The sequence below is a fragment of the Setaria italica genome, chromosome VI (assembly GCF_000263155.2).
Source record: "Setaria italica strain Yugu1 chromosome VI, Setaria_italica_v2.0, whole genome shotgun sequence".
Lineage (NCBI taxonomy): Eukaryota > Viridiplantae > Streptophyta > Magnoliopsida > Poales > Poaceae > Setaria > Setaria italica.
Window position 1 is genome coordinate 12,290,384 of NC_028455.1, and position 11,515 is coordinate 12,301,898.

The 11,515-nt window shown below is 43.9% G+C and overlaps 1 protein-coding gene and 1 pseudogene across 1 annotated transcript; one reads left to right on the plus strand and one right to left on the minus strand.

Annotated features, from left to right (window-relative positions):
- Positions 1 to 315: 315 nt before the first annotated feature.
- Positions 316 to 9,793, minus strand: LOC101770212 (annotated as a pseudogene).
- A 1,122-nt stretch (positions 9,794 to 10,915) lies between these two features.
- On the plus strand, positions 10,916 to 11,308 carry LOC106804384 (uncharacterized mitochondrial protein AtMg00810-like). Its single transcript, XM_014805356.1, has 2 exons — positions 10,916 to 11,074; positions 11,189 to 11,308. The coding sequence occupies exons 1-2, from the start codon at positions 10,916 to 10,918 to the stop codon at positions 11,306 to 11,308; spliced, it is 279 nt and encodes a 92-aa protein (XP_014660842.1).
- The last annotated feature ends 207 nt before the right edge of the window (positions 11,309 to 11,515 follow it).

An 11,515-nucleotide genomic window follows, 5' to 3' on the forward strand; every position in this document is an offset into this window, starting at 1 on the left:
CTTTAGAAATCTTTAACCTCGTTGAGAAGGTTGTTTTCAATGACGTGGCTTACATGTGGGGGTAGTTGAGATGAGCTCACTGCTCCCGCAAGTCCCAACTCACGTCTTACTCCTATTTTCTTATTCCATTCCTCTGGTGTTATGAGGATGGAGGAAGATGTTGATATGGTTCTGCTCGATGACATGGAGACGTAGCGCAAAACCAAGGCGACATGACACAAAACAAGATGAAATGAAACCTAAAGTGACAGCATTGATAATAATTCAATGACCAAAGTGATTTGGTTTGAAGTTTGAAGGACTTCGGTGATGGTAGGAGAGGGCCAAACAATAACTTCTTTTAGTCAAATCGATCGTCAGACATCTGTTACTAAACTACCTTTCTCATTACGCTCGGAACTTTAATTATGCAAAATTAGCTCTGAGCTGGTATGTTCATTAGTTTTTTACACGAGAATTAGCTGAGGACTGCAGAACACATACTATATGGAGGTTTCCCCTCTTACCAAGGCCAAGAGTTGCAGTCTGTACAATCCTTTGTAATGTTACACGCTAATACTAGTCACCTGAAAAGAACATTGATTAAAAAATCATCAGCGGTCACTCCAAGACGTTGTGTGATTACTTGGTTAGATCATATAACATGAGGCCGAAGGCAATATAAATTTACCAAACTCACCATGTACAAATTTTAACTGAGGGTCTAGGTCGTCAGCTTATCGCCAATATTGTGCCCATCGATGAATGGTCTCAAACATTTGTAGAAACAAGGCGCTGACCCTTTCAATGATGAGATCCTGGAAGAAATGTATAGCCTCCTCATCATCCAGGTCCAGCCGGAATTTCTCCTGAAGCAGATAGACGCCCTTCCAGAAGAAACAAATCAAGAGATAATGTGTCATTTTGACAGCTTTTTAGAAGAATTCACAAGGTCAACACATTGTATACCAATCAATTCACCTTGACATCTCCATTTTGGTCGGCAGAGAGATCTGGAATATTTGATCTCCCCATCAACTTGAATAGGTTCAATATTAGGCTGCTGGATTTCCGTAAAATGTTGTATGCTTCACAGCAGGACTTGAATCTCAAGTAGTATTGGCTGAAATAGGAAGAAAGTTTATGATGGTGCTGTAAGAGCAGACCTAGAAAATAAGCAGAACTGCAAATACTTAGCAAAATTTTGTATGACGAATTACCTTTCGGCACCACCCATGGCCTCAACCATTTCTTTACATAGTTTCATTGGCGGTGGAAATGGCTTTGGATCCCGGCCAAGAATGAAAGCAAAGTCAATATGGAAAAGTCGCCCATCATCTGTTAAAAGAATATTATCTAGGTGCCTGAAAATAGATAAAAAAATTGTTTTTCAGTCAAGAGATTAAAACTTTGTTATTCCTGGTATTTTCACATGTTTAATAGGCATCATGATTTAAGAGTTAACATGAGTAACTCCCTATATCAAGAGGAAGGTATAAAAAGTTGTGATAGTGTCAGCTTATATCCTCACTCTGAATGGACCTACTATAGTATTTTTTTGATGGCCAAGCATAAGGAGCACTAATATAAATAAAGTAATTATATACAACGAACATAAATGAATATGAGCAGTTGAGCTAAAAGAAATGCAAGGCAGTGTTATTTTCTTGCCTGGACATCATGACTTCATGAGAGAGTGAAAATAAAGAGGCCACAGGAACAAATACAATTCCTTAGAAACACAACACTGTTGGATATGCATTAATAGCAGCAACTATGATTGATGATGGAAGCTTGATCGATGTAACAACCTAGTTTGAACAGTGAATTGAAGCACGGACTCTATACATTAACTTTAAGCGTACTATTATAGTATTATAGAGGTATGCAGAATTCAGAACGAGAATGCATTTAAGAAATACCAACCTGTCTCCAATTCCCATTATATATGTAATTACAGAGTAACCAGCACAGCTTTTTATGAAAGTTGGTTATACCAAAAGGACCATCTTCATCAGGATGGAACCTCTGTAGGTAACTCGTAATACTGCGATGTTCTGATAGAACCTGGGAAATAGTCAATACCTCATCAGAGGTTTCTCCATAAGTGTTAAATAAACGTACTCATGAAATGAAGGTAAAATTCATAGGAAGCTGACTTGTCATTTGACAACTCAACATCAGCTTCCATTAGGTTCAATATTAAGCTACCTGAGAGAGTGAACTGGAAGGAATAAATTCAATCATCCCTTCATCTTGTCCAGTCGCAAGAACTCGATATGGAGTAAGGCGTAGATCCAGATTTTCGAGCAACCGATCCATCAAAGAAACATTTATATGACCTATAAATTAAGAACAAAGAATTAACCATGATTGCATCCCTCTCCCCCATGCAGCCTGTAAGTGAATGCTGCAAATGCTATATGCTTGGAAGTCTCTACCCACTAAAATTTATCTACAACTCCAGCCATACCATGTAATATAAATGAAGATAGAAAGATATCCGTGTTGTTTCAGAAGTTGTAAGCTTGTAAAGTTGTAAGCTTGTAACAAGTATATTCACAACTGAAACCTCTAACACTCATATCCCCCCATCCTCACAACTTTTAGAGAATACAGCAGAAAAGCAGCGGTAACATGTTACAATTCTATTTGGGTAAAATGTCAAATTAGCAAAGTATTCAAAATACTCTGGCTGTTGCTAGCCAAATTTTGATCAGAATGTCAAGACACATTACTGTTACAGAGGGTGGCATTGTTTGGAGACTATACAAAATGAAAGCATTTCCAAACTGAACTTAAGAGCATAATCTGAATAATTACCAACTGATCTTGCCAGAGATCATCTCCTTTTTTGAAAATGATCTTGGATGTTCCCCCAACCTCTGTTTTAAATGTAATGCACAACGGATGTAATGCGCTCTTAAATATAGATGATTCTTGAGGGACAACCCCTGTAATGATAACAGCAAGTGCTAATGGCGAACGAGTTGGCTGGAAAATATCCCAAAGAACACGTCAGTAACAACTTGTAGCCAAGTTAAACAGAGGTCATGTGTATTTCTGGCATTAACAGACAAAAAAGTTTATACCTTAGTAACCTCACTGAAAATTCCTGGTAATAACTTCCTTAATTTCTCAATTTTGTTTTGAGCACTACCATGTACATCTCTTACATTCTTCATGACAGAACATAATTCGACAACGAGCTTGTCTTGCAGTGATAAACTATGCCACAGTTGAGCCCCATTGTCACCTCCATCCTCCCTACCAACAAACTGCAAATGAAGATTAGAAAACAATATATAAACTGTAAGTTCACAGGCTGGGAACAATAGAACAAATATTATGTGTCCATAAAGGAAAAACAACGTACTTTAGTCATGCTGTTCTCAAGCATTTTATATATATTGTTGTATTGCTTTCCAAATGTAGGATCATGACGCTCAACAGCTACATACCAGCGAAGGAAACTAGCAATTTCAATGTTTGATGAAGCTGAAAATGACAAAAGATCACAAGGTTGGTGTTAGATATCTGCACCAATTGTTAAATAAAAGACAATAGGCTGCCATAGAACATAAATAAAGCCTTATAATATGGCATACAAGCTGACAAAACATCTGCTAGGGGTAAAGCTGCTGCAATTCATCAAAGCTTTGGAGGACTGTGCACAGCTAAATGTTTTACAAATACTAAGTGTTTCAGGTTGCACTAAGAGCTAAGGTCATACAGAACTACAGTCATGGCAATAGATATACATGCTGAATCTAGAATATGACAAAAGAAATGCGCACGGACTTCAAATGCCTTTATTTTGTTTCCAAACAATTCATACTATGCTGTTCATCTGATTTCATGTTAATCATTAATCAAAGATGGCAAATGGATTGGCAATTGGCATCGCATATTTAAATCAGCAATCAAGGACAAGAGAATACTGCGATCTATGAGAAAGAGTGCAAGGTGGGACATGTCTGATCTTTCAAACCGAAGAGCTTGCACTAACTGGAGTAAGTAACATTGTAATTCTTCATCATCAGCCCTTTCAAGTATCCTGACAGCATAAGCACGAATCTTTGCACAAACAACAATAAACATCTCAGAAAAATGGCTGAAGAGTCACAACAGATTTACTAAACTATATGCTAGTAACTGAGACAATAGGGTAGAAACTTTACCGAGGAAGTTAATTTTTCCAATACCAATACATGATTTTCTTAAAATAATATAAAATCATGGAAACATGGAAGAAGTCAAGCAATGAAGGGGAAAACAGATCTTCATCAGTTGCAACTGCAAGTATATTAAGTAATTGCAAGAATGAGGTGGCCAAAAATGGTGAACCCCTGTATGGTGACCACTGCAATCCACCTGAAATGCCTAACTAATGGAAATTTATAGACTAGAAAAAAATCCCACAAATTCTGAATTTTTCTTAACATGCCAATTTTCATTAAAATAAACAATATATCTATCACAACGGATCATGCACATTATAGAAAAACTAATAGGGAATCAACAGGAAAAGAACTTAATGGACATACTTGCAAAAAAAACATATTTATTTCAATTTATCATAACAGCAAAGTGCGATGGAAAGTTAGTCAGAAGAAAGGGAGAAGAACAAGAAGTTATCTGCATGACAAAACCTACAAACCTTCCTGTAGCACATAGATATCAAACCAGAAACATGCACAAACAAAGGTGCCAAGATAACTTACTTCCTCTCTCTCAAACTCTGGGGAGAGAAGCTCTAATGCATCAGCCACATCAATTGTTTCCCACTCTGCAATCAATTTGACAGCTTGTTTGGCTTCCTGCATGAAAATATCACATGCAAATCTTAAGAAGCCAGAGGATCATTTTTAACTCAATCAAGAATATGCAATATAAACAAATTATAAAAGATCAACATACATACTCTTCATACATAAATGGACACCTTCAGGTAAGCAAATCCCGGTGCCCTTTAATGTATCATTTTCACAAGCCATATTAACACACTATGAAACTATAAACCACTCCCACCCCCACACACTTAAAGAATGCACAAGCAAGCAAAGAAACACCCCCATGGTTTCCTCTAACACACATACCACACAGGGGCGGAGCTGCGCCAGGCCCACGCCTAGGGCCATTCAGTGGAGATGCTGTGCTAACTAGGCTAGGCCTCTTACTGCCCACCTTTTTTGTTTTTTAGCCCTTTCCGCGAAAGATTATCACAAATACACCAATGGCGGAACCAATTCCAAAAATGGACCCTTAGCTTGGCGCTATCCACGCTGGCGCCAAGCTTACATGTCTCGGCGCCAGCCATCCTGGCGCCAAGGTCCTTGCGTAGCTGCTGATGCGGATACCGACGTGGCGGGGGCTTAGCGCCATCCACCTTGGCACCGTGGATCTTGGCGCCGAGCAATTTACCCCATGCCTCCTGGCGTTTCGAACGAAACAAGTATAATTATTCCGAGGAGTGTGCAACAAACTACGCTCTAGTTCAACTGGTTAGGACGTGAGCTTCTTATCCCAAGGACCTGAGTTCAAACCCCTGTGTTGAATCTTTTTTTCTACATTCTATTTTTTTTCTCCCTCCCCTCAAGCACCCATGTTTATTGTCTTCTATATTTTTGTTCCTGAAGGCGAAGCATGCTCGGTAATTTTGAATCAAGAAATCAAAGTGAGGAGAAGGAAAAGCAAGCGAAGGAAGCGGGAGAAAAAAATAAAATGTAGAAAAAAGATTCAACATTGGGGTTTGAACTCAGGTCTTTGGGATAAGAAGCCCACGTCCTAACCAGTTGAACTAGAGCGTAGTTTGTTGCACACTTCTCGGAATAATTATACTTGTTTCGTTCGAAACGCCAGGAGGCATGGGGTAAATTGCTCGGCGCCAAGGCCTACGGCGCCAAGCCCCCGCCACGTCGGCATCCGCGTCAGCAGCTGCGCATGGACCTTGGCACCAGGATGGCTGGCGCCGGGACGTGTAAGCTTGGCGCCAGCGTGGATGGCGCCAATCTAAGGGTCCATTTTTGGAATTGGTTCCGCTAGGGCGTATTTGTGAGAATCTTTCGCAAAAAGGGCTAAAAAGCAAAAAAGTCAGTCTTACTGCTACCATAGCTACATGTGGACAAATCGGCCCCACGCATAGGGCCATGGCATTCCTCTGCCACTGATACCACATATGACACTACAAAACAAAAACAAACTAGAATATTTGATTATACTTACTTTTATGTCACTCCAATCCACTGAACGGCCAAATTTTGTGAAACATTTCTTCTTAGACATCAAAGAGAAACGAAATTTCCACACTAATTGCTTCTCCTTCTCCAGTAAAGGGCGTGTAGGAGGAAACTTGATATATAATTCTCTGTAGTAACCTACACATAAAAGAACATTAAGATACAGAACTAAAATGTCACATCACTATTAAACAACATAACTTATATATAATTCATCTACACGCAAATGTGGTTCTCTCACAAGTTTGTGACAGCATGATACCAAAAGCGACAGAAGATCACACACGACATGGCAAGAAAGAGGAAATACATCTGGTCAAAAAAAGAAAGGAAAAAAATATAATAGCTTGCACATACTCCAGCTCCTCTGTGCTTAGTTTTAGATCTCTATCAATTACTCCACGAGTCAAGCTCCTAGAAAGCTTCAAATGTTTATGCTCCGATGGATTGGTTCGTCCAATTTCAGGATCCCGTACAGTAAACAGCTCATTCAATAATGATACTGGACCAGGTACACAAAAACTTGTTCCAGATTTATGCATTCATAAATAATATTTATTGTTGCAAGTTTAAGAAATAAATTTGAACTAACTTGCAAGCAGGGGAAGTTGTGTTCAAATAAATATTACAGCACCAATATTTTTCATATAAGAATTCCTCCAACTATGGCAAGAGAAGCTTTAAATGCATTTTTTGCAAAAACGTACAAGCAACATTCAATCTAAAATAAAGAGTAAAGTGCATGGCCGATCCTTAAACTTCTAGGTCCCCATACTTTCAAAATGCATTGTCATCCCACCAATAAAACATGATAGGATCAAATATTGTGATTTCAAGCACACGCCACTACTTACATTGCCTCCTTTTATTAAACTTCTCTTTATATTTCATTGGGTCATTCATGGTGTTCATAAGCCCCTAATTCCATATTGGCAAGTTATTTAAGTTTGAACAAACTTCCAAGAATAGAGCACAACAGTCATGCACACCTAGCAAGGTAAGATATTGCCTCCAAAGTGAAACATCAGCAAATCTCCTGGATTCATAGTCATAAATATTTTGTACACTAAGCTAAAATTCACTTTGTTAGACTATAATGAAGTTGTATCTATACAAAGATAACTTTTATGAATTTAATTGGGATGAATTGCATTTGACAGTATAGGGACCTAGGTTTTTTTTTCGAACAACGCAGGAGAGCTGCGTGTCATTTCATTAAGAAGAAGAAAGAACAAAGGGTCCGGTCAAAGCCAAGCCCAAATGTTAGATAGATATATATCATGCGTGTGTATATGGGCCTGTGCTCCCGTGGCTGTTAAGCCCGACCAGCCCCCATTAGATTGATTAGAGATAGGAGGAGATCCTTAGCCTGTTCTGTTTCTATAAACCCTAGGATCTCCTCACCCCTATATATTGTAACCCCTATCTCCTATCAATCTAATCTAACTTTCCACGCAATCCTATTGCTTTAATGGTATCCCGATGGGGCTGACAACTCCGCGCTTCTGGCCAAGTCATCCTCCACCTTGTCTTCGCAGCAGCACCCGCAGCCGCCACAGCAACCCGCCCTCCGGCGGTGGTCAGTCCAACGGTGGCAACACCGAGGGCTCGGCCCCCCTCCAGGTGCCAGGCAACACACCCAGGCTGGCTAGCCTAGCTACCAGAACCCCTGGACCGGTTCCATTCACATGTGGCCGGGTCAGAATGCAGCCCTCCGAGCAGTTTCAGCAGCATCTGCTCGGGCTCCTAGCAGGCAGCCAGGGACAGTGGGTCGCTCCTCCGGGCGCCCAAGGATCCTGGACCGGTCCTCAAGGGCAGTGGGTCGCTCCCCCACCCAGCGCCTAAGGCTCCCTGCCTCCATATTGGGACTAGTAGACACTAACCAACAACTTCAACACCATGACGCTCCAGACGCCGCCATCACATGAGTGGTACTTTGATTCAGGTGCCACAAACCACATGAGCTCTGACGCCGGTATCCTTACACATCTTTCTCCCTCAAATTTCAATTCTCCATCTTCTATTGTTTTGTCGGGAATGGGACTTTACTTCCCGTCACCTCCACTGACGCTACGTCCCTTTCGCATAATTTTCATCTTAATAACGTTATTGTTTCTCCAAGCCTTATTAAGAATCTTATTTCCATTCGCCAGTTTACAACCGATAACAATTGCTCTATGAAGTTTGACCCCTTGGTTGTTCTGTGAAGGATCTTCCGTCGCGGACTGAGATCGTCAGGTGCAATAGCTTCGGACCCCTCTACCCGCTGTCACTACCGGCTTCTAGCTTCCATGTTGCCACTTCATCTTCGCTTTGGCATCAGCACCTCGGGCACCGTGGTCATGAAGTCCTGTCTAAACTAGCACACTCATCTGTCATTTCTTGTAACAAAAGTGTTGCGATACTCTCTATCATGCTTGCCAGTTGGGTCGTCACATACGTCTTCCTTTTCATACATCGTTGTCTCATGCTACACACAATGTCCAGTTAATTCATTGTGATTTTTGGACATTTCCGGTTACTAGTGTCTCTGGTTATAAGTATTATCTGCTCAACAACTGCTTGCATTACTTATGGACATTCCCCTACACCTCAAGTCTGACACCTTTTCGACTCTCGCCAACTTTTTTTCTTATGTGCATACTCAGTTTGGCGTCACAGTGAAAGGAGTTCAGTGTGACAACGGCCGCGAATTCAACAACTTCAGCGCCCGCACGTTCTTCATCTCCCATGGCGTTCATCTTCACGTCTTGCCCATACACCTCGCCTCAAAACGGTAAAGCTGAGCGCATCATTCGTTCCACTAACAATGTCGTTCGCTCCCTACTGTTCCAGGCCTGCATTCCCCCATCCTACTGGGCTGAGGCGCTCAGCACTGCCACATACCTCCTCAACCTTCTACCCACCAAAACACTTGCATTCACTACTCCTCACTTCACTCTCTTCGGGACCATGCCATCCTATGAGCATCTACGGGTTTTTGGATGAAAGTGCTATCCCAACCTCTCCGCCACCGCACCTCACAAGCTTGCGCCTTGCTCGGTTCTGTGTCTTCCTTGGTTATTCTCCTAACCACAAGGGGTACGCTGCCTCGATCGGTCCTCCAATTGGATCATCATCTCGAGATGTGGTCTTTGAGGAATCATCCTTCCCCTTCTCCGGCGACGACTCCCCACCATTCAGCAAGGATTTTGATTTCCTAACTGCACCGCCTAATGTTGTGCCGCTCCCTGGAGCGTCACACCCTTCTTTGCCTACAGTCCCCATGGCGCTCTGCTCGCACAGCCACGTGCAACTGGCCCTTCGCTCAGCTTCCGGCTGGTCCTGACTGCTCCACACCAACTGGACCCGCCCGCCCATGGTCCGACCATGGACGGCCTGACACGACTGCCGACGCCCCAAAGCCCCTCATGCCCTGCCCTGGTCGCCCCCGCCGTCTCCGTGCCTGCCCCGTCGCCTGGGCCGCCCTCCGTCCCCACGCCACGCATGGCCCCTCCGCCACCAGCATCGCCCATCGACCCCGTACCACACGTGGCCCCTCCACTACCAACGTCGCCCGCCAGGCTGGTGGCCATCCCGCCACGACCGTCCTCAACCGTCTCCATGCCACCGGGTTCTCCCTCGACCCTAGCTGCTACCTCACCACACGATGTGCCGGGATCTGGATGCTCGATAGGGACCAGCGTGGCCTAGACAGCGCGCCGGCGCCTGCCTCTTCTTAGAAAGGACGCCAGGCTGGTGTTCTCCAGGCGCGTTCACGGGCCGATTCGTCCTGCAACTCGCATCTCTCCAGTCCAGGTCCCGATACATGCACCCGACCCTATTGGTCTGCCTCCACTGCCGCCAGCGCCATCGCAATTCCACTTGTGGTGAACCAGCTTGGCATGCAGACACACAGCAAGTCAGGGTTCCAACTTCCTGCTCTGTTTCAGGCGGCTCCTTTGTCTCCTATCCCATGGAGCTATCGTGCCGCCCTTGCTGATCCTAATTGGAGACAAGCTATGTAGGAAGAATTCTCGGCTCTTTAGGAGAATCACACTTGGATCTCATTCCACATCCATCCAGGGTTAATGTTGTGATGGGGAAGTGGGTCTTCAAGCACAAGTTCAAGGCAGATGGTTCTCTGGAGCACTATAAGGCACAATGGGTTCTTCGGGGATTCACACAGCGACCTGGCATAGATTTCTCTGAGACGTTCAGCCAGGTGGTGAAGCCTGTGTTCACACGGTTCTGTCTTTGGCTCTCTCTCGTCAGTGGCCGAAACATCAACTTGACGTGAAGAATGCTTTTCTTCAAGCCTGTGTACAGCCTACTAGTTTCGAGGACCCCGCTCATCCAGATTTTGTTTGTCGCCAGAACCAGTCTCTCTATGGCCTCAAGCAAGCGCCTCGGGCTTGGTACAGCCGCTTCGCGACATTCCTGCTTCAGCTCGGTTTTGTGGAAGCCAAGACGGATACTTCTCTGTTTGTTTACAGTAGCGGCAGTGACATGGCTTATCTACTTCTGTATGTTGATGACATCCTGCTTTGCGCTTCCTCTGTGCTCCTTTTGCGCCGCATTATTGGTGCCCTCCAGCAAGAGTTCTCCATGAAGGATCTCAGTGAGTTACACCACTTTTGGGGGATGGAAGTCCAGTGCATGGGTTCTGGTCTCTCTCCCAGCGGCAGTATATGCATGAGATTTTGGAACGTGCTGGGATGACCGATTGCAAGCCTGGCACCACACCTGTTGATTTGAACCTGAAGCTCTCTGCTGATGGACCGCCTGTGGAGAAGTCCACTGATTTCCGAAGTCTAGCAAGGGCACTTCAGTATCTCACCTTCAACAGGCCAAATATTGCCTATGCTGTCCAACAGGTCTGTTTGCATATTCATGATCCTCGGGAGCCTCATCTTGCAGCTCTGAAGCACATTCTTCGGTACATACGTGCCACACTGGATTTGGGTTTCATTGTGCGCCCTTCCTCTCAGGCTGATTTGGTTGTTTACTCTGATGCTGATTGGGCTGGTTGTCCTAATACGCGCAAGTCCACCTCGGGCTATGCTGTGTTCCCTGGCGACAATCTGGTGTCTTGGTCCTTCAAGCGTTAAAATACGGTTTCCCACTCCAGCGCCGAGCCGAGTACCATGTTGCCAATGCTGTTGCTGAGGCTACATGGCTTCATCAGTTGCTGGGAGAGCTGCAGACCCCTCTGCGCCGAGCCACCTTGGAGTATTGTGACAATATCAGCACCGTCTACATGTCCTCCAATCCTGTAATGAAGATCAATCATGCTTGGTGCGCTGATGCTGGACGGG

What these genes read in the sequence shown, in the direction of transcription:
- LOC106804384 (XM_014805356.1), top strand. Translation starts at nt 10,916, where the DNA reads ATGACCGATTGCAAGCCTGGCACCACACCTGTTGATTTGAACCTGAAG. An exon ending in TTGCCTATGCTGTCCAACAG is followed by an intron (nt 11,075 to 11,188) that starts GTCTGTTTGCAT and finishes CCTTCCTCTCAG; the next exon opens with GCTGATTTGGTTGTTTACTC.